This window comes from Mesoplodon bidens (assembly GCF_964165515.1).
Source record: "Mesoplodon bidens genome assembly, chromosome: 15".
In the NCBI taxonomy this organism is placed as follows: domain Eukaryota; kingdom Metazoa; phylum Chordata; class Mammalia; order Artiodactyla; family Ziphiidae; genus Mesoplodon; species Mesoplodon bidens.
This window is the reverse complement of record NC_138171.1, coordinates 28,402,457-28,425,473: the sequence shown is the minus strand read 5'-3', so window position 1 is coordinate 28,425,473 and position 23,017 is coordinate 28,402,457. Positions and strand designations below refer to the sequence as shown.

Sequence of the window (23,017 nt, the reverse complement as noted above, 5' to 3'; positions counted from 1 at the left end):
GCCACAAGAATGAGAGGCCCGTGTACCGCAAAAAAAAAAAAAAAAAAAAAAGTACTTCTTGTTGGCTGGAACAGGGGAGAAGTCAGAGATGGAGGTGGCTGTAACACCAGGGCATGGAGTGAGTGCCCCTGCACGTAGGTGGAGGTGAGGGGATGTGGGTTCTAGTCCCAGATCTGTGCCAATGTGCTGTGTGACCGTGGGCAAGTTCCATACCCTTCTGGAAAAGGCCCCTTTTAGACCTTGGCTGAGTGAACTGACGTATGTATGGGGGAAGGGGGTGTCACTTGGTTCAGTTAGGGTCTCTATTTTCTACTTTTCTTTGGTCTTGGAGACCTGACCTAAGGTGGGTCCATCACTCATGGTTTACTACATGCTTCAGGACCATATGGCTCAGCCCTTGGGTGTGTCCACACCTCAGCTTCAAGTGCATTTGTCTCACAGAAGAGAAAACAGAACCTTGGAGGCACTCTGCAGCGGTATTACTTGAGAGAGGGACTTTGCCTCTCACCTGCTTCACAGGGATGGCAGGAGCCGCTGACATAATGACTGTGAAGCACCTGGGGCAGGCTCTCGTACTCAGCAGGCCATGAGGGCTCCATCATTGGCCACTGCCTTTCTTGCTATTGTTCCTGTTTCTTGCTGTTGTCTCCAGCGTGGGCCTCTTTCTTGGCTGTAAGCCCCTGAGGCTGGCAGTGTCTCCTGCATGGGCTGAACACCAGCTGGGCCCCGGTCGGGATCTGACGCCCAAGGCTAGTGCCCCTCTGCCCAGGATCGTCCCGGGGACTGTGACGTGGGCCCGCCTGGCCTGCCCAGCAGCCCCGATGCTCACCCCACCCTGGGCGGCTGCCCTGCGTCATTCCTCCCGGGACCACCCAGCACAGGGGGTGCGGCCCTCCCCAGGCACCAGGTGTGACAGGCATCTCTATACAACCAGACCCACCAGGACCTCAACTAAATTCCTCCCCCTTTTCTGTTTAATTTTATATGATTATTTGGGGGGATAGTCAAAAGTAAATTTTTTCAAAAATTAAAAGGCACCAAAAAGTGCGCTATTCAAAAATCCCCTCCCACCTCAGCACACAGCCCCCTAGTTCTCCTTCCTGGAGACAATGCATCTAAATTCCTTTTTCAAACAATTAACCTGGGCTTCCCTGGTGGCGCAGTGGTTGAGAGTTCGCCTGCCGATGCAGGGCACACGGGGTCGTGCCCCGGTCCTGGAAAATCCCACGTGCCGCGGAGCGGCTGGGCCCCTGAGCCATGGCAGCTAAGCCTGCGCGTCCGGAGCCTGTGCTCCGCAACGGGAGAGGCCACAACAGGGAGAGGCCCGCGTACGGCAAAAAAAAACCACCCAAAAAACCAAAACAATTAACCTTAATTTGATCCCCCCGATTACAAAAATCATAAACATTCAAAGCAAAAACTAACTTCAAAAGAAAAAACAAACCCCCACCACCTTGAAACAGACACAAAAGTACAAACCAAAACCCCACCCACAATCCCACCATCCGGATTTCCAGCGTTTTAGGCTATGCCCTCACAGACTGTTTTCAGTGCATATTCACTTTTCAAAAAATGAAGACAAAACACAAGATGGTTATCACAATATTGATTTTTCAATATCTTGCCGGAACATTTCCTCATGGCTTCTTCCTTAAATGACGTTGATAGCTTTGTGATCTTCCACAGATGCTGCCTTATTTAACTGACCCTAGCGATGGGCATTTGGGGATTTCTAGATTTCTCTATTATAAGAAACACGGTGATGGGCCCTGAGACCTCACTGCCTACTTGTTTATTTTCTTGTAACAAATTCCTAGAAGAGGAAACGCTGGGTCACAAGGTACGGCCATTGTTGTTGTTGTTGTTGTTGTTGCGGTACGCGGGCCTCTCACTGTTGTGGCCCCTCCCACCGCGGAGCACAGGCTCCGGACGCGCAGGCTCAGCGGCCATGGCTCACGGGCCCAGCCGCTCCGCGGCATGTGGGATCTTCCCGGACAGGGGCACGAGCCCGTGTCCCCTGCATCGGCAGGCGGACTCTCAACCACTGCGCCACCAGGGAAGCCCAGGTACGGCCATTTTTTAAGACCCATCAAACTGCCCTCAATGAGTTCAGCAGGACTGGTTGTCCAATCCAAATCCGATTTCCTCAAGGCCAAGAAGTCTTGGTTCATAGCCCTCTCAACAGGAGCTGTGAGCCCCTAACCCCACCTCCACATCCAGACTAAGGCCAAAGCCCTCCTCTGAGCCCAGTGACCTAGGGGCAGGCTGACTCAGCCGCAGGTCCTTACCTGGGCCCATCCCAGTCCTGGGTGAGTCAGCTGACCAGGGAGCAGGAACCCAGCTGGGACAAGGGCCACCACCTTCCAGGGAGGGGACCAGACTCCGTCAGCAGTGGCTAGAGGACGGGCAGCAGCACCTGGCCTGCAGGTAAGAGCGGGGCAAGGGGCCCCTAGAGGTGGGGACAGGGATAAGGGAGACCTGCTCTCACCTGTCTTCTTCCCTCCCTGTCCTGACCCTTCTGGGACTTCCAGGCCTTTTTCTCTCAAGGTGCTTTTCTCTGGCAGTGAAATGTGAACTGGGGTTTCCTCTTCCGAGCCCAGCCCTGGGCCAGGTTCGAGGGCTGGGTGATATTTATCCAGACATCACTAGGGCTCCAGGCTCCTCCTCACTGCCTGGGTCAGTTCTCACGGAGATGGGACCCACACTTTGCTCCTTGAAATGGGCCCCTGGAAAGCCAAAGAGCAACTCCTACAAGGAACTGAGTGCGGGCCTCAGTTTCTGTCACTTACTTCTCTGCCTGAAGCTGTTTCCATTAACAAGCTCCCTCCCACGGGCAAGGAGAACCTGCTGGGGGAACTCAGCCAGTGGCCTGATCTGAACACTGGTTTCCTCCTGTGGGGACTCCCATGCAGTCAGGGGAACTGAATGAGGTAATGGATATAAGGGGCTGGAACATGCCCTCCACACAACAAGCCTCAGAAAAGGGTGCTTAAGATGGGGCTGCTGTGTGCTGGGCCAGCACTGCACTGGCTGCTGTACATACGGTGGCCCCAGCTACTAACAACTGCACCACCATCACTTCTCGCCTGGGCTCCCTGTCCACCCGTGCCCCCTAATCTATCCTCCAAATGAAAGTCAGACCATGTCACTCTGCTGCTCAGAATTTTCCAGGGGCTCCCATCTCATCAGAGTAAATGCCAAGCCCTCAGCATGACCCACAGGCCCTACAGGATCTAGTCCCTCTCGCTACCTCTCCAATCTCCTCTCCTGCTACTTCCCCTGTGAACAACTGGCTTCAGTCTCACTGGCCAGATGTTCCCTAAACAGAGGGCAGTGGCTTGTCCTCAGCCTCAATGCTTCTCCCTCCCCACTTAGGCTTTTACTCAAAAGCCACCTGTCACCCCCCCACCCACCCCCTGGCAGTGAGGCTCTTCCAGACCTCCAGGCTCTACCCTCCACTCTGCTTTATCTTTCTCCCCATCACTTCCCACCACCTAACATGGCATAAGCGCTTATTTAATCCAGCTAGAAAGTGACACTCAAGGACAGGTTTTTCTTTTGTTCCCTGCCTTATTACTGGTACTTAGAACAGTACTGGGACTTAGGTGCCCAGTAAATGTACTGAATGAACAATAGCTAACAATTATTGCATGCCCCTTATGTACTAGTGCTTTCTGTACATACCTCTTTTATTTAAGAATCTTTTAATTAATCTCCACAATAACTCTGTGATGCAAGTATTGTTACCCATATTACAAAGGAATAAATGACATGCCAAAGGGACTTGTCCGTGCTTGGGCTCCTGTGTCAGAGGCAGCAGCCTGAACCCATCCTGCCTGCCTCCAAGGTCCTCGGCTCCCACTCTGCCTCTCCTGGGCCTGAGTTCAGGAGTGTCCGCACTCCTTGAAGAAGTCCACAGCTTTTCTCCAGCAGGTAGTACAGCCTGAGAGAAGGAGGGGAGTATATGCTGGTGGCTTAGCAACAGCCTCTTCCTTTCCTACTCACCACATCCCTGGGCTAATTTGGCCTTCCAGGAGCTATTCCTCTGACACTCTAACCCACGCTTCCCTCCCGCACACTGTCTTCTGAAGGATGGATGAGCTGTCCACAGGAACAAGTGGGCGTCCCGTAGTTTCAGCTCTTTGGAACAAAGTGTTCCAAAGGAGTGTTCTCATTCCGAAGTCCAAAGATGGGGGCTGGCGACCCCTTTTCAATCCTGCTGGTCCAGCCCTGCTGGACCTGATTGCTGCTTTGTTGTGGGAGTTGTTATTGCTCAGAACATTACAAAGTACATCAGCTCAGGGATGGAAATCCTGGAAAATGCAGTGGGAGAGGAAAATTTCTCTGGGTGAGATAGGTTAGATGGGTTCCTTTCTTTTCAGAGGAGCCAGTTAATTTCGGGAAGTCATCAGCACCGAACTGAGCAAACTCTTCCATTGTCAGACTGCAGGAGCCAGCCTTTCAATCTGCCTCATCAGGGCACTGTTTTTACTCCCCTTCTAGGCCAGGGTTTTTCTTCAAAGGACTTTTTGGGGCTTTCTCTTCCCCTTGGGTCTGCTTTTCTACTTCTTTAAGGAACAGTAACTGGATGCCTGCTGTGTAGCAGGCAGTGGGCACAGCACTGGGGCTTCAGAAATGAGTGACATTCCTGACCAAAGAGGGAGACAGGCAAACAAATACAGCTCAGTGGAAATCCAACCCAGGAGATGCAGAAGACCTTGCTCACAGTGGGTGCTTAATAAACAGTAGTGGGATGAATGACGAATACGCGAATATGAGATTCTGTGGTCTACAGAAGGGAGGCTTGCCTAACTCTGTGTTTGGTTTTGGGGATTTGGGGGGGAAAAGAAGAGGAGTTCACCAGATGAACAAGGTGGTGGTGGCTGGGGGGAGGTGTGAATGGCATTCAAGACGGAACAGCACCTGTAAAAGCACAGAGGCATGAACTAGCAGGGTGAGTTTTAGGATCAGCAAGCAGTCTGGAATTAATGAAATGCAGGGTGAGTGTGCAAGAGTGAGGAGGTCACCAGGAGTCAGTGGAGAAGGTACCAGGAGTCACGTCCTAGAGATTGGAATGTCAAGTTGAAGTCCCATCATATTTTCTCCTGAGGGCAAGAGCTGGGTATGGCTGGAGAGCAGGAGCTAAGGACAACTCCCAGATTTCTGGCTCAGACCATGAGGTGCATTTGGTGGTGTCACTGTAGAGGGGCAGCAAAGCCGGGGAAAAATGAACGCAGTTTGAATAAACTGCAGGAGGTAGTAAAGATCTGGAAGGCAGCTGGACTCTTGGGCCTGGGCCTCCCTATCCCTGGAGTAACATACTCCACTCTCACCCTGCTGAACCTCCATCCTTCACGGTCCACTCGGCGTCTCCTACCTTCCTCCAGGCCTTCCCCGTTGCCCTAGACTTTTATCCTGCACCCCGCAAACCCAACTGCCTGAATCTCTAAAAATGTGCAGTGGGCCCATTGTTGCTGTGGAAAGTGATCTGCCTGGCCGAGCCCAGGACCTCTACCCTGGGGGTCAGGCAGTCATTCCTGGGTGGGATCCCAGAGTAAATCTTCGTGGAGTGGGGCGGGGCACGTGCAACTCAGCACTAGGACTGGAAGTCAGGGCCGGGCAAGAAACCTGGGACGGTGGGAAGGACGGTGACGTCACAACGGTAGGGCATACTCGGGATCCAAGGAGCTGCCTCTTCATTATGAGCAACAGGCAGCCCGCAGCGCAGGCGTGTCAACTTTGCTCTCCTCCCTCCCACAGCTGCCTTAGAATGGAATCTTATCAGCCAGCAGGGGGCGGCTCAACCGCACCCTCGCCCCTTCGGGAAGCCGTTAATGCACCAGGGGTCGGGGGCGTGGGGAGGCGAAGGGACACTCGCCCCTTTAAAGCGCGATTTGATCCGCGTAGGCTCCAGGCGCGTAAAGAGCGGACGCGGACCCTGACCGAGACTTCCCATCTCTTACTCTGCTGCTTTACCTGATTGTGTGTGTGTGTGTGTGTGTGTGTGTGTGTGTGCGCGCGTGTGTGTGTGCGTGTGTGTGTGTGTGCGCGCGCGCGCGCGGCGCCAGCAACGAGCGCCTGGAAAAAGCAAGAGGCCGGGTGAGTTTAGCCGGCCATCAACCCGCGGGGCACGGAGACCGCCACTTGCCATCCCGCAATCGCGGGATACTCTGGGAAACGCCGGTAGCCACGCGCAGCCCTGTGTGGGTGACACGCATGCGCCCTAGCGGCCGCAGCGCGTTCTAGCGGCTTGGCGGGGTTTCTGCGCAGGCGCCGTAACCCATAGCAACCAGGGGACATCGCCTCAAGCGGACTGTGGAGCTACCAGAGCGTCAGGGTGGGGAGTCGTTTGGAGAGCTTTGATCCAAGATCGTTGGACAGATTGGGAAACTGAGGCCTGGGGTGAAGAACAGGCCCTAGGAACCGTTGGGGCTTTCTCCGGTGCCCGAGTGCTCGGAGTTTTGTGCCTGGCTGCATCAAAAAGCGGGAAATTGAGGCTGAGGGAGGGGGCGGGTTCATCTTGAGTGGTGGTTCAGTGTGCCCCCCACCCCGGGTTAAAAAAAAATCAACGTGATGCCCTCTCTGTACTATAAAGGAGAAATGAGAGCAATGAAAGTAATTTATAATAAATGAATATGTCCTACACTATGTAAAAGCTCAGACTGGATGACACCCGGTCACGTCTGTACCTAACTTAAAATGAGAAAGTTTGGATTTAATAGATAGTATTCAACTAAATTTTGCCAAAGTTTACATTCGGCATCTTTTTTGTTTGTTTGTTTGTTTGGCTGCGTGGGGTATTAGTTCCCCCGACCAGGGATGGAATCTTCCCTGCGTTGGAAGGCGGATTCTTTACCACTGGACCACCAGGGAAGTCCCTATATGTGGCATCTTGAGTCAAAGGTTAAATGTATTTGTATACAGGCGTGCCGTCACTGTGACAGCTACAAACGCAGACACACATGGGTGCGTTCTGGTGACTCACCTGTTCTCGGAAGGATTGACAGTGATTTTCCACAATGGTGAACAAAACAAAGAATAACTTCCTCGGTTAAGCTGGTGTATACATTTCTGGATAATATATTGTATATTAAAACCAGGGAAAGTTTCATTGTATTTGTATATAAAACAGGTTATAAACAGGTTTTTTGCCTCCATGAAGGTTTGGCAGGGTATTGGAAAGTTGTGCAGGACAGCTTTGTCGTGTGACACCCAAAAATGCCCCCATATATTTCCAGTCTGTTCCTTGGAAAACCACTGATTTATTCAGTCGAATCCCAATTTTTGCCGGCATCCATGTGCTGGGTGCTGTTTTGGTGGGGAGGCACAGGGTGGTGAACAGGACACAGTCCCCACCCTTCTGAGTTGGGGCCCAGTATGAGGAAATACCCAGATAATAATCATACAATATGATAAATAACTTGACAATAGGGGCAGTACAAGTCAGTTTGGGAACACATGAAGACCCGGCCAACAAGCAGGGGGTCCCATGGTCTGAAAAAGCCAACCAGAGAAGAAACTTTTGAGCTGAGCCTTGAAAGAGCACCACGCAGAGAAGGGTGGTGTGCCAAGCAGAGGGATTAGCATGACTGAAACAGATCCAGTGTTGCTAGCACGCAGTGGACACCTAAATGTTGTCAATGAGTAGATGCATGACTGAATGAGACACGCATACTTGCTGGCAGGGAGCCATTCCCCACTATATCATGAACCGCTAAATGGCAGGGGAATACCTGCCTCTTGATTCCACCCAGAGCCCAAACCTTAGTTGAGACCCAGAGTAGGTGGCAATGGTGAAAGGGTCCCAGACACAGAGGAAGGGTTGTGTGGTCTTAGCCTGGGAGTGATTTCCAGGAAGTAGATCTCTGATTCTGCTCTCCCAGAGGGCAGCTGCTAAAGCTATAACCGGCTCTGCTGCTTCAGTGTTTGAAAAAGCAGGGCAGGGGTGCCTCTTATTTTCACACCTGTCGTTCATGTGTGATCCTGGTAGCAGGGCATGTTTTTGGCACATGGTACCTCCTGAGGACTGTCCCGAGATAAAAGTCTCCCAGAGTGTGTGCACAGTGGGGAAGACCACAGACAAAGTGGTCTCTTCCCCCAGCTGATTTAAAGGAGGTCAGGGCCAGTCTCTCTCTCCCCCTAGGACAGTCCCTGTCCTCTTGAGATGATCATTCCTGCCCCAAAGGCTAAGGCAAAGATCTGCAGCTGCCTGCCTGCAGGAGCCAAGCAGGCAGCGTAAGTCAGCTGGATGGGCACTTCGGGAAACAAGGAGGTGTGTGCAGCCCCATGTTATGGCGGGCTGCGACTTGGGCCTGGCTGACTGTTGCCGTGTATGATTCCTGCTCTTGCATTGCCAAATAGTGTGATTTTTCTTTTCTGTACAAGTTAGAAGTGAAGAATTTTATATTTCCAGATTTTAAAATGTTGGCACTAATTCAAATGAAAACAAAAAACAAGCCTGTGAGAGGCGAACAAAACCTGTTTGGGACCTCTCATCCCTGTTTCCATCCTAGGAAGGTTCATGTCCATAGGACGTCAGAGCTTTACTTTACAAGGAGAAAAGTGGGAGCCCGGGCAGAATGCATTGCTTCTGGAAATATTATTGCGTTGGTGTCCATGCTAGGGGCTAGGAATTCCATAGCAAATTAGAAGGTCCAGTTCCTGCCCTTCTGGAACTCCCAATAGGTAGACAAAGAGGCAACTACAGGAGTAGTGAATGATCAACAGAGTAAGAACATGAGTTGGGTGAGGAGGGGGGTTTGGGGGCGGGGGGAGCACAAATCAAGGCAAGCTTCCTAAAAGAAGAGCCCTCTGGTCTGGGACTTGAAAATAATTGGGAGTTATCTAGGTAGGGAGTGGAGGGGGTAGAAAGGTATTCCAAACAGAGGGAATAATAATACGTGCAAAGGCCTGGGGACGTGAGAAAATTCGATTAATTCAAGGATCTGAAAGCAGCTCATTATGGCTGAAGCTGAGGGTGGGGGTTGGGAAAAGGACGCGTGGAAAGAAAGAAAGCAGGAGAATTAGGCAGGGGGGTGCAAGCAAATGTCTGTATGGTCTCAGTGCCAGTGAGTAAAGCGCTCTTGATGTAAGAGACAGCAGAGGCTGGTGGGGCCTGGGGCGCCCGGGAGTCAGCTGCGACTCAGCTGTAGCCACTCAGCAGCGGTCCAGGGTTGCCAGAGTGTCCTGTTTTTCAGGAGCAATGTGAAGTTAGATTATTAAAAACAGCGTCTTGGACTTCCCTGTTGGAGCAGTGGTTGGGAATCTGCCTGCCAATGCAGGGGACATGGGTTCGAGCCCTGGTCCAGGAAGATCCCACAGGCCTCGGAGCAACTAAGCCCATGCACCACAACTACTGAGCCTGCGCTCTAGAGCCCCTGAGCCACAACTACGGTGCCCGCGTGCCTAGAGCCCGTGCTCCGCAACAAGAGAAGCCACCGCAATGAGAAGCCTGCGCACCGCAATGAAAAGCAGACCCTACTCGCCGCAACTAAAGAAAGCCTGCGTGCAGCAATAAAGACCCAACACAGCCAAAAATAAAATTAATTAATTAATTAATTTTTAAAAAAGGCGTCTTGAGTTCTGCATTTGGGGGCTACTTTGAATGTATAAAGCACTTGGCAACAGATTTTTTTAAAAAACATCTTTATTGGAGTATAATTGCTTTACAACGTTTGCATCTGGCCTTTGAGCCACCAGTTCCAATCTTTGGAGGAAACGTAAAGGGAACATGGGTGGGCTCGATTCTGAGAGCCTGGAGCCACTGGGGGCTTTCAGCAGGGCGTGACATTCCAGGCTGATGCAGAAAGGGCCTGTTGGCTGGAGAACAACAATAGAGAAGCTAGGACTCACTGGAGATGTTGTGGTACCTGCAGAAGGGCGGGGAGATAGTGGAGGTCTGCAGACAGCATGGGGATTAGGGATGGGTTGTGGCAGAGATGGGATTTGACGGCACATTAGGAGGGATGGGGGAGGTCGTTGGGGAGTGTTAAGGTTGATACAAGGGTCAAGGCAGCAGGTACAGAGGAAGGACGAGAAACACTGATGGATGAAGATGACCTCAGCCCCTGTGGGTCACTCAGGGGAGATGCCCAGAGGATCTGGACCTGGTGCAGAGAATGTGGGCCCAGTGGGGTGAATAGGACACCCCTTGACCCCAAGGAACTGCAGTTCAGGTGGGAAGAGAGACTGAGGATGATTGAAGAGTCCAGGGCCGGAGGCCGGCCCAGAGTCTCTTCTGAGGGCAGGGCCCTTGGGAGCAGCAGTGACCTCATTGTCTGAGGAGCCAGGGTGGGAGGGCGGGGCAGAGACACCAGCTAGTGACGACTGGCCCAACAAAGGCCCGGAGATGTGACACAGACAGTGTGTTGGTGTAAACGGAAAAGATTCCAGAAAGACAAGCTGTTCCCTCCTCACATTTCAACTAGGAAGGAAATAAAGCATTTCTGTGAGGTAATTTCTTTGCATTTCTTTTGGCACCTTGCTCCGAGGTCCTACTGGTTCTCCTCTGGGCAGGTAGAAGGCGTTCAGTAAATGTTTATCGTGCTTCCCCCCATTTCCTTCTCCCTCTGCAGCAATACTCTGCTGAGTGTATAAATTCTGCTAGTTTGTGTGCATGTTTTTAAGAGTTTCCTTTGGTCTTACCTCACTGTGGTCAAGATCAAGAGTCACCAGCAAGACTGGAAATGGCTGGTATGCAGTAGGAACTCAAATGCCCAGAGATGGAGAGGTGTGTGGGGGGCTGGAGAGGACTTCTAAAGTGCCTGCTGCCTTTCTGTTGTAATATTAAGTCCCCGCCCACTTGACAGTGGGCTGAATCCTGCGTAGTTGTGGGATGATGCTGTGCAAACCCTTAACGGTGGCCGGGTATACAGCAGGTGCTCACTACCCACCAGCTGGACTGGATTTAGGTCTTGTGTGATCAGACCTCATAAGCCTGTCTGACCTTTGAAACAGGACAGGGAAGGACGTGGCCCCCAGTTCTGCTTTGCCTGGTCAGCATGTGCTAGGTGACCCCGGGTCTCAGGTTCTAAAGCCTAGAGTCAGCTGAACACGGTGGGATGGGATTTTTGCGGGGCTGAGAGCACGGGCTGGGGAACCAAACAGACTTTGGGTCAAATCCCAGCTCCCCCATCTCTAAAATGGGGATAATAATACCTTTGTGACGTCTTTCTCGTCCTGAGAGTGCTGAGTGGCACACATCCGTGCCTCCTCTCAGCCCTCAGCCCTCCTCACCCTCTGTGCCCTGCAGGGTGTTCCAAAGAGCAGCCATGTCCACCCTGTACCCATCTCTGGAGGACCTGAAGGTGGACCAAGCCATGCAGGTAAACTGCCAGGCTATCAGCCTGGGGTCCCCTGACGGGGTCTTCTGGATTACGTCACGGTAGCTAAGGGAGGCTAGTCTTGGGTCAAGTGTTGGGGACCCCTGGGAGTTCCTGACTGGCCCTAGGGCATGCAGGTCCCCACTGCAGGGCCTGCTGGGCAGAGCAGGTGTCCAGAGGCCAAGGCAATGGAATTACAGCAGGTAGAGAAGACCAAGCAGCTGCAGACCGGCCCGTCTGGTGCCTGCTCTATCCCAGTGCTTCCTCCATCCGGGTTCGTGTAGAACCCATGCTCTAGGACAAGCTTCCAGAGTAAACCCCGTGGCCGTGGCGTTTGGCCTACTCAGCCCCCAGAAGCCCTTTTCTCCTTCCATCCCGCATGAGGTCCTAGTGGGTTTTGAGAACTGGGGGCTTTTTGACTGAAAATTTGCCTTAGCTGCCTCAGGTAGTAAACGAGTTGTGACATTTGGTGGGTCGCGGGCCCCTGGGAGAACCTGCCTCCAGAAGCGTGGACATCTGCAGAGGCCACATTTACTCCAAGGGTCATGGACACCCCCCCTCGGGCCGCCAGCATACCTAATGCCCTGAGCCCCAGCCTCAGGGAGCCCCAGGCCTCAAGGGCTCTGGGGCTCATGGCCACAGCTGACCGGCACTCCCCATCCATCCCCAGGCCGAGGCCAGTACCCAGGAAGCCCGCCCTGCCGGGACAGGGAACAGACTCCCAGCCTTCAGGTGAGCGAATGGACTGCGGTTCTCCTGGCTAAGAGTGACCTCTGCTGGACATTTCCAAGAGCCTGCCTCCTTCCTGCCTCTGAGCTGTGGGCACTATGCAGGCTGACCCTCCCTAGAACCCTTTGAGGGGGACACTGAGAAAGCTGCAGCTTTGTGAGGGCACTGACTGCCCTGACTTGGGGCCACCAAGGAAGGCTGGAGACCAGGATGTGTGTGGTGGCCCTGGAGCTGCTCGTGGCCCTCTTGATGCAGGCCCTGTGGTAGCAAACTTGAACTCAGGCCCAGCTTTTCTCCTCACCGTGCAGTTCCCCAGAGCTGCCCTCGGGTCTGGCCGATGCCAAATAAAGTCAGTTAAATTGAACACCAAAGTGATACACGAGGTACTCAGTGTCCCAGGCTGCTCCTGGAGAAAGCAGACCGTCTGAGGGGAGGACCCACAGTGCCAGCGAGCGTTCCTGGGATTGCAGGGCCATCTCAGGGGTATACTACATTCTTGGGAGTAAACAGCATCCCCAGGCCCTGTTTCTTAATAAAAATGAGTGACCACCTGGGAGCCAGGCAGGTGTGGCTAATCTCAGGCCCGGAGTAACACCTTTCTTCTTCCTTCCTTCCCTTCCCATCAGTTTTGTACCCAAACCTGGCGGAATTGGAAGGTTATATGGGTCTTTCGTTCTCCAGCCACGAAGTCCAGCAGAACCTGCCTCAGATTCCAGAAGGTGCCAGTGTAGGTATTTGTCTCTTGCCTGATGTGGGTCCTCCTTCTTGGTCTTACCATTTAAACAGACTTGAATCTCCTCTTTCCCCAGCGTTGCTGCGCCTCTGTTTTTTGATGGCACTTTGTATTTTCAGCCTTCATTAAAAGTGCTGTGAGGGGCTTCCCTGGTGGCTCAGTGGTTGAGAGTCCGCCTGCCGATGCAGGGGACTCGGGTTCATGCCCCGGTCCGGGAAGATCCCACATTGCCGCGGAGCGGCTGGGCCCGTGAGCCATGGCCGCTGGGCCTGCGCGTCCGGAGCCTGTGCTCTGCAACGGGAGAGGCCACAGCAGTGAGAGGCCCACGTACTGCCAAAAAAAAAAAAAAAAAAAAAAAGTGCTGTGGGGTTTCGTGGTTTCCCGCGGGCCTTGGGGCTGAAGGGCCACTGACCTGCTGGCCTGAGCCTGCTGGATGAGAAGGGAGGACATTAAACCCGGCCTGAGCCTGGGCGCTTCTGATGAAGGGCTGCCTGTGGCTTGACAGCAGCTGCATGGTTAGGCAGAGCTCAGTGGGGAGGAGCTTGTCATCCAGCCCCACTCCCCAAATCAAACAGTAATGCTTGATTGCTGCTCCCCATGGCTTCAGAGAGCAAAGGAAATCATAACAGGGAAATACTCACTCCTGAACATGTATTCACCTATAGAATCAGTCCCAAACCCTCTCCCACTCAGCTCCAGCCTCCCCGCGGGCCATCTGTCAGTTGTCCTTGTCTGCCAGCCCCTCCCTGGTCCAGTGCAAATCGATTGCAGAGTGCAAATGCAAATCTTACTAAGGCTGCAGGATTTCATGAAATTGATGGAAATGACGGTGAGAACTGCCACACTGACAAATGAGGATTTCATAGGAAAAATCAGAAAGGATGAGGACATGTGGGACCCTGAGAAAAACTGGGGACACCCTGGGGTGTTTCTCCAAAATGACTCTCTTGACAGTCATGTAGGGAAGTACACACATGAAGCAAAGTAGGTCATGTTGTAGATAGTCCAATTTTAATCTATCGACTTAATCCCTCTTTGGTCCAATAATTAGGACAACCTAAATTTTGATAAAAAATGACAGATAATGCATTTTTATAATTAAAAGTTTTAAATTATTTTTCTTTCATTTAAACTTTTTATTTTTAAGTAATCATAAATTCATAGGAAGTTGTGAAGATAGAGAAGTCCTTTGTACTCTTCACTCAGTTTTCCCAGTGGTTCCATTTTATGTAACTACACTATAACGTCAAAACCAGGCATTTTGGGCTTCCCTGGTGGCGCAGTGGTTGAGAGTCCGCCTGCCGATGCAGGGGACACGGGTTCGTGCCCCTATCCCGGAAGATCCCACATGCCGCGGAGCGGCTGGGCCCACGAGCCATGGCCGCGGAGCCTGTGTGTCCGGAGCCTGTGCTCCGCAACGGGAGAGGCCACAGCAGTGAGAGGCCCGCGTACAGCAAAAAAAAAAAAAAAAAAAAAAAAAACCAGGCATTTTACATTGGTACAATGTGTGTCTGTGGTTCAATGTCATTTTATCACCTGCAACCACCAGCGCAATCAAGATAGAGAACTATGTCATCACCACAAAGGTATCTCATAATCGTTCCCAGCCTCCCCCTCACCATCCGCAGCCCCTTGGCAACCACTAGCGTGTTTTTGTCCCTATAATTTTGCCATTTCAGAAGGTTATGTAAGTGGAATCACACGGTGTGTGACTTTTTCAGGTGGACTCTTTACACTCAGCATCATGCCCTGGAGATCCTTCGAGGCTGTTGCCTGTATCAACAGTTCATTCCTTTTTATCGCTGGGTTGTGTTCCATGGTGTGTCTGTACCCCCAGTTTGTTTAACCTCTTGAAGGACATTTTAGTTGTTTCCAGTTTTTGTCTATTATAAACTAAGCTATTATGGATGTTTGTGTACAGATTTTTGTACGGATATAAGTTTTTGTTTCTCTGGGATAAATGCCCAGGAGTGCAATTCCTAGGTAGTGTTATAAATGTATGGTTAATTTTTTTTTTTTTTGGCGGTACGCGGGCCTCTCACTGTTGTGGCCCCAATTGTACTTCTAAGTACTAACAATGAACATGTGGAAGCTAAAATTAAAAATACAATACCACTTACAATCACTCAAAAAAAAAAGAAATACTTAGGTGTAAATCTAATCAAACATATTCAGGAATTGTATGCTGGAAATGAAAAACCACTGATAAAAGATATCAAAGAAGATCTAAATAAATAGAGAGATATTCTGTATTCATGGATTGGGAAAACATAGTAAAGCTGTCAACTGTCCCCAGATTGATATACAGATTTAATGCAATTCCTTTCACAATCTCTACAAGATGTTTTGTAGATACATGCAAGGTTAATCTAAACTTTATATGAAAAGACAAAGGAACTAGAATAGCTAAAACTATTCTGCTAAAAAGAATAAAACAGGAGAAATAACTCTACCAAATTTCCAGATTTATTATATAGCTACAGTAATTAAGACAGTGTGGTATTGGGGAGCGACAGACACATGGATCATGGAGCAGAAGAGAGAATCCAGAAATAGCCTCACACAAGGAGGGGCAACTGCTTCTTAACAGAGGTGCAAGAGCAATTCATTGGAGAAAGAAGAGTTTTTTCAACAAATGGTGTGGGAGCAATTGAATATCCGTGGGCAAAGTATGAGCACTGACTTCACACCTTATACAAAAAATTAACTCAAATTCAATCATAAATTTAAACATAAAACTATAGCAGTTTTAGAAGAAAGTAAAAGGGAAAATCTTTAGGAACCAGGGCTCAGTGAAATTTCTTAGGACACCAAAGCATAATCCACAAAAGAAAAAAATCAATAAATTGGACCTCATCAAAATTAAAAACTTTTTGCTCTGCAAGAAACCCTTTTAATATGAAAGGAGAAGCTACACAGTGGGAGAAAATATTTACAAACCAAATACCTGACAAAGGACTCTAGAATAAAGTCTCAAAAGTTGACTTAAAAAAACAATCCATTTAGAAAATGAGCAAAAGATATGAAGGAACATTTTACTGAAAAGAATATACAGCTGGTAAATGAGCACATGAAAAGATGTTCAGCATCACTAGCATTAGGGAAATGCAAATTAAGACAATGATAAAGCATTGCTACACACCTACCATAATGATTAAAATTTAAAATAGTGATAATACCAAATGCTGGCAAGGATGTGAAAAAACTGAAAACACTCATGCATTGCTGGCAGGAAAATAAAATAGTACAGCCATTCTGGAAATAGTTTGGCAGTTTCTTTTTTAAAAAATTAACCATACATGCGGCTTCCCTGGTGGGGCAGTGGTTGAGAGTCCGCCTGCCGATGCAGGGGACACGGGTTCGTGCCCCGGTCCAGGAAGATCCCACATGCCGCGGAGCGGCTAGGCCCGTGAGCCATGGCTGCTGAGCCTGCACGTCCGGAGCCTGTGCTCCACAACAGGAGAGGCCACAACAGTGAGAGGCCCGCGTACTGCAAAAAAAAAAAAAAAAAAAAAAAAGTACAAATGATTTTTTTGTATATGTTGGTCTTGTATCCTGTGACCTTGTTGAACTCACTTATGAGTTCTAGGAGTTTACTTGTAGATTCCTTGGAATTTTCTAGTGAAGTATCATCTCATCTGCAAATAGAGACCATTTTATGTCTTCTTTTCCAATCTATATGCCTTTTATTTCCTTTTCTTGCCTTATTGCTCTGGCTAGTTCTTCCATTACTGTATTTAATAGTAGTGGTACGAGTGGACATCCTGTCCTTCTTCCAGATCTTAGGGGGGAAAGCACTCACTCATTTTGGTACTTTTACCTTATTTTTTTTCAAGGCAGAGATCAAATGGGGCCCATTTACCCCCATCATTCACTATTTTCTGTGGAACTTTTATTTTTAAGTGGATTTGAAAGGGCTCTTCTCCTGACACCAGTTTGCCTTGGGAAACGAGCACCCCTTTCCTATTCACCTGTCCTCTCTTCTCGCCCTACTTTCCTGGCTGTTTTTCAGGGGTGTGGACTTTGACGCCCCCTAGTGGCATCATTGAGCCATGTTCCCTCTCGTCCGCATGCGGAAAAGTGTGTGGGCTGGGGTGGACTGCGGCCCAGGGTCCACTCCATTCTCCTTACCCACTCCCTGCTCCCACCCCGGGGACTCTTGTGGCACGAGGCCCCAGGAGCTGGCTGACCGCCTGCTCTCCTGATGTCCGCAGGCAGCGGTCTCGGGACCCTCACCGGACCAGGTGGTGGCGCTGGTGTCCGGGAACAGCTTGGGCGTGCTGCCTGGGGAGGTGAAGCCCGGGGTGCGCGAGATCCACCTGTGCAAGGACGAGCGCGGCAAGACGGGGCTGCGGCTGCGGGCCATCGACAAGGTGGGGCTGGGGGTCGGGGGGGAGAGGAGGGGCCACGCGGAGGAGGGCGAGCCCGCGTGCTGGACAGCGCCCGCCCGCAGCCCGAGCTGTCCGCCCTCCTCCGCGCGCCTCTGGGGTTCTGGCCGCCTCGTCCACCAGCGGGAGAGGAGGCAGCGCGGGGAGCCCCATCCACAGTAAGGAAGGGGCTGCGCGGGCTGGGAGCCGAGGCCCACCTGACCCCTAGGCCAGGCTCCTCTTCTCAATCCCCTCCTACAAGGCCCTAGGGCTGGCTCTGGGTTGCGCCAGGGATCCTCTACCTGCCCCTCCGTGGGCTCCTTGCCTCCTTGCCCCCCAGTCAAAGGGATCTGGCTTCTGGGCAGCTGTCTGCAGACTGTGGAAGCCGGGGGCCCTGGATGCCAGTGTGAGAGGCCTTGTAGTCCAGTGGTTGGGGGTGCAGCCTCCAGCTGGGGTTGAATTCCTGACTCCGTTGCTTCCTAGATGTGTGGCCTTGGGTGTTTTCTCTCCAGGAAAATGGGATTGCCTGTGTACGCTGCACAGAGCTGCAGTCCCAGTGCCCTGCAGGCTCCGGGAGGATCCGGAGGCAAACAGCAGCTTGGAGGAGGGACCTGGGCTCATGGTGGGCGGGGAGAGCTGACTGTGGGGACTGCCTCCCCCAGGGGCTCTTTGTGCAGCTGGTCCAGGCCAACACCCCCGTGTCCCTGGTGGGGCTGCGCTTTGGGGACCAGATCCTGCAGATTGACGGGCGCAACTGTGTCGGGTGGAGCACAGACAAAGCCCACCGGGTGGTGAAGAAGGCGTCAGCTGAGAAGATTGTCATGGTTATTCGGGACAGGTGAGTAGCTGGGTCCCAGGAGCCTCTCTGTTCATCCCCAGCCACGCCCCAGGCCCAGCTCACTGTCCCTCCCTGCCAGGCCATTCCAGCGGACCGTCACCATGCCCAAGGACAGCACAGGCCACGTCGGCTTCGTCATCAGGAAGGGGAAGATCATCTCTTTGGTCAAAGGGAGTTCTGCGGCCCGCAACGGCCTCCTCATCAACCACTACGTGTGCGAGGTGAACGGGCAGAACGTCGTTGGGCTGAAGGTAAGCAGCGGCTCTGTCCCGGGACATCGGGGGCTGGGACACGCCAGGTGGTGGGCAGGTTCGTGTCTGCGGGTGGGCTGCTGCCCCCACCCCGGCCTCAGTTCCTCATCCTAAGGCTGCTACAGGGATTCAAAGTGACAAGGTACACAGAGCTTCGAGCTCAGTGCAGGCACAAATTAAGTGCTCAGTAAACATAAGCTATTGTTACTTACACATGGTGGCCAGAGGTGTGACTGGGAGCCGGGGTGTGTGTGTGATGGGGGGGTTGATGACCTGTGTAAGGACGTAGGTGCCCAGGTGGCTCCTGGCTGCATGGACACCTCCTTACTCTGTGTGGCACTTCTGTTTGTATCCCGGATCTTGTTCAGTAATAGGAATATTTTAGAAAATTGCTCTTCAGAAGTCCATTTCTCACCTCTTTTTTTGCCCTCCCAAGGGGGTCTGCGTGGCAAGTTTTATCTTTAAATACAAGAAGGAGCAAGTGGTCTAGGCCCAGTGCTGTGACCTGGACTCGGGGGTGGGTGCTTTTGGGGAATGGACCCCGGCGGAGGATGAGTCACGCCGCTTCTGGTCCCTGGATAAGCGAGAGTGGTTTATCCCGACTTGATGCCACCAGGACCGAGAGTGCTTCTCAATCCCAGCTGTGATCTAGAGTGAGGGTCCCTGCCCTCCTGCAGCCAGGGCTTCGGGGCTCACAGGTAGGGCTCCCCGGGTAGAGGTGGCTTGGGCGGTGGCTTCTCACTCCACAGGTGGCACCGTCTTTTAAGCCAGTTCTCCTCCCCTTCACAAGGGCCACCACCATCACCATCCCTGTCGCACATCGTCCTCTCTGTGCCTCACAGTCTCCCCACCTTCCCTGGAGGCTTATTCTGCTGCCTCATGAACACTGTGATCAGCAAGTTCTTCCTAATGTCTGTCTGACGTCCCTCCTGCTGCATCTCTCCCCTTCCTTGGGGATCAGGCATGACAATCCAAAGGGAATCCATTGTAGCTAAAAAGCTGAGTACGGTAATACCAGTTCTGAGTGGCTGGCTCTACTGGGTGTCAGGGAACTCACTCCTTCCAAAGCATGACCGTTGCTTGATCTTAACTGTTCTGGAGAGCAGTCATTCTAAACTGTGCTGCAGATTCTCTCGTCCTCACTGATGGCTCAAGGCTTCACTATGAACCTATCAGTTATCCTACCAAACAATGGTGTAAGGCTCTAAGGACTGGGCCTGACCCTTTGCTGAATGGCCCCAGATAGCTATGCTTCTTGAGCTCACTTATCTTCTCAAAGGTCTATTTCTACTCCGTGGCCATCACTAGTCCCACCTCGCACATCTTCTCCCATTTATCCTGGAACAGCTAAGAAAACACATACCTGGGTTAGACATCTGTGTAAAGTAAAGGCCATGGTGTCTGAGTAAGGGCCAGAGGCTCTTCTAATGGCCATAGCGTTTGTCTTTGGACTGTTTGGCGCACTTTGTGTAGATACCTTTTGTTTCTTGTTCTCCCCATGATCTGAATGGCTTCTGCGGGCCTCTCTTTTCACTAGTCGACAAGATGTTAAGAGGAAGAAGTACCACACGGGCTCGGCTCAGGCTGACAGGCGCCCAGTGAAGGGGGTGGGGTGAGCCCCTGCTGTCCCCCCACTGCACGGTTATTCTCTTTGTGCTTTGGGTCCAGAACCCGAGTGTGATGGGGTCCTGGGAAACGGCATACATGTGTGCTTGGTGAGATTCCCAGGGCTCTTTGGGGGAAGTCACGTTTGTGAGGCCCTGTTAGGTGTCAGGCCCACACAGGCCCTCGAGCTGAGGGCGGGAGGGGCACGCTCATTTTACTGACAGGGCCTCAGGTGGGAGGCCCATGTTCTTGCTCACCTGAGGGGCAGCCCTGTCCCTGACGTCAGAGTGTCAGTGGCATCCTTCAGCGGGGGCCGTGCTGACCTCGCCACAGAGATGCCTTCAGAGTTGCCCCTGGCCCCCGGGTTGACCGCTCACTCACCCCTTCTCCAGGACAAAGAAGTCACGGAGATTCTGGCCACAGCCGGGAACGTCATCAACCTGGCCATCATCCCCACTGTGATCTATGAGCACATGGTCAGAAAGTAAGGCTGGTCCCCTCCTGCCTCCCTCTTCACCTCCCCACCTCCCGTCCACCCCGACTTCCTCAAGGCTCCTGCAGAGCCCAGACCAGCCTGCCCTCTGCTCTCCTGCCCTTGCCTCCCTTCACGCTAGCCAGTGGCTTCTGGTGATTTGAAAGTCTTTGACTCGGAAGTGAGGGCCCACAAGGCATGCACAGCCTTTGCGGGGAGGGGGAGAATGTGCTGCCAGTGTTGGCGACTGTCCTTGTTGCTGTATCTAGGTTGTCCCCAGCCCTGCTCCACCACACCATGGACCACTCCATCCCTGACACCTGAAGCCATGGCAGAGCAGCTCAGCCCTCTCACCCTCCAGCAGGAAAGGGAGAGTCCTCAGGGGACAGGCTGTGGAGGCCTCTGCTTGGGGGCGGGGCTGTCTCGAGGCGGGTGTGTTCTGGGTGGGGCAACATTGGATCACATGGGCCTGTCACTTACACACACTGGCCTCCTTGGAGCCTCAGCCTCTTAACTGGGCTAAGGCAGGGGCAGGGCCCACAGGCAGTGATTCTCTGAGCCGATTTAAATGCTGGGCACGTAGGCAGGCCGACTAAACACTTCCTAAAGTTGCAGCTGGGTCCCTTTCAAACTTTTGCCTCTACCAGTAAAACATTTCCATGGTTTGAGAGAACAAATACATTTTTGGGGGAGAACTGTTTCTTTTTCCTTTACTTGTTCTTTGTCACAAACTGTATTTAGTTATAACCCATCACTGTCTTTTGAATAAAGATTTGGTTTTACATAAAATCCCTTCCTCGAAAGTAACTGAAATTCCAGAATCTTCTGTCTCATGACATGCCAGAGCTGGTTTTCTTTTAAGCAGGGGTGAGACCAAGGCCTTTGCTATGTATTGCCTCTGAGAGCAATGACTGTGCTTTGCCACCGTCACATGCCGCCGGTCTGGGACATGGATGACTAGAGGGGGACGGTGTGGGGCCCTGGAAGGGGGCCCTCGCTTTCGCGCACCCCCTGCTCAGCGACTGCAGCTGGCTTCCGCATGTGCAGAACGGGCGTGAGGACCACTTCAAGGGTGCTGGAGAGGATGGAACACGTGCACTTACAGGGCCCCACGGGTCTGACGGGAGGGCGTGGGGTGCGCCAAGTGACCCCCTGGAGGGGAGTCAGAAGCACGGCAGAGCTGAGCCAGCACGCAGCTCTCTGGTTCCCTCAACCTCAGGAAAGATCTCTGTCTGCTCAGCTTTTCCCAGGATGCGTGTTATGATGTCCGTGCAGGTGGGGACAGGTGTGAGCCCCCTTTATCCCCCTCGCCCCCACCCCCAAAAGACACAGTATAAAGAAAACAGGCCAAGGATCTTGTGTTTTCATGCTTTAATTCAGAGCTGTCTGCTGTAGGTACAACTCTGTCTGACCAAAAGGACAAAGAAGACAAAAGTGAAGACCCTTCCCCACCTCCCCCCTTCCTGTATCCCCTGAATTCTCTGTCAAGGGCATGGCTGAATGTGGCAGTGCACCGTGACTTGTGTGCACTGATTCCTAGGTCAGAGGGGGTCATGATTTCCCTGGGCAGAAGCTCCTCTGTAGGCCTTTACCCCAGAACCTTGTCATCTGCCCCCACCCCACCCCCCAAGGTGCTGCCAGATACCCCTGTGCTAGTGGCGACTGGGAAGGGTATTCAGTGAAAAGCTAAGTTATCCCCTTGGGAGATATTGGGGATAAACTCCATTTGAGGCCGGCTCTCTGAGCAGAGTCCCGGCCCCAGACTGATTTCTGCTTTGAGCCTGGACAAGAGGAGCAGCAAAGCAGCTCTGGCCTGGACGCTATAACTTAGGAGAAGCCACTTCTGGAGGTGGGACCCTAAGGGACCAGCAGTTCCAGAAGGTGGTTCCTGAGAACACAGTCCCTTAGGATCTAATCAGCTCTGGCCAGAGGTTGGGGAGAGGGGAGACCCCAAAGATTTCTGCTGCAGAAGCAGAGGGTGGGAGGGAAAGGTCACAGCTCAGCAGGAGGTGGTATTAAGCAGGAAGGAAAAGGGGAGCCTTGGAGGATGAGCACTCAGCGGGAGGCCCCCGGGCCCTGGCCTTGCTTCATGGTCCCACATCCTGTGTCCTGCAGTCAGGGCTTGGAGCCTGAGCCCGTGGGCCGCTGCGCCTTCCGCCTCCGCCCTGGGAGGGAGCTGCCCCTTTTGCATAGATGCAGGATACCGAGCACACACACGCGCACACACACACAAGCCGGGGCCTGGCCGACACGGTCCCAGCGTCTGTCCCAGGCCTGGGCCAGAGAGCTGCCTCCTCCACCGACAAGAGGCAAAGCCCGTCAAGGTCCCACAAGACCCCCCAAAAGAGAGGCATCCCCAACACTGTGGGCTGGAGCCCCTCTGACCAGACAGGCAGGTCTTGAGCCACAGCAGGAGCAGAGGGCGGCGCCAGCTCCGCTCAGCTTGTCCACAGTCCTCGGTCCACGCTCTTCATGAGTGGCTCCTGCAGCATCAGGGACAGAACGGACCACAGCCCCGGCCCTGACCACGTCCATCAAAACACAAGACACAGTAGGAAGGCCACGGACAGCAAGACGCAGACCAGAGCAGAGGGGCTACGCAGCTCGACTAGATTCCAGTGGAGAAAAATATATAGATTTTATGTTGTCAAATATAATAGTCATTTATTTTCTCGGCAAAGCTTTTGACTATTTCTAAGGA

At 52.4% G+C, this 23,017-nt stretch overlaps 1 protein-coding gene across 1 annotated transcript; it reads left to right on the top strand.

The window, feature by feature from the left end:
• The first annotated feature begins 2,357 nt into the window (after positions 1-2,357).
• SDCBP2 (syndecan binding protein 2) lies at positions 2,358-21,191 on the top strand. Its single transcript, XM_081255222.1, is given in 10 exon segments — positions 2,358-2,427; positions 11,252-11,324; positions 11,992-11,999; positions 12,001-12,053; positions 12,677-12,777; positions 16,998-17,156; positions 17,813-17,988; positions 18,068-18,239; positions 20,237-20,328; positions 20,586-21,191. Coding segments are annotated over 9 exon segments (870 nt in total). The 5' UTR covers positions 2,358-2,427; positions 11,252-11,270; the 3' UTR covers positions 20,641-21,191.
• Positions 21,192-23,017: the final 1,826 nt, after the last annotated feature.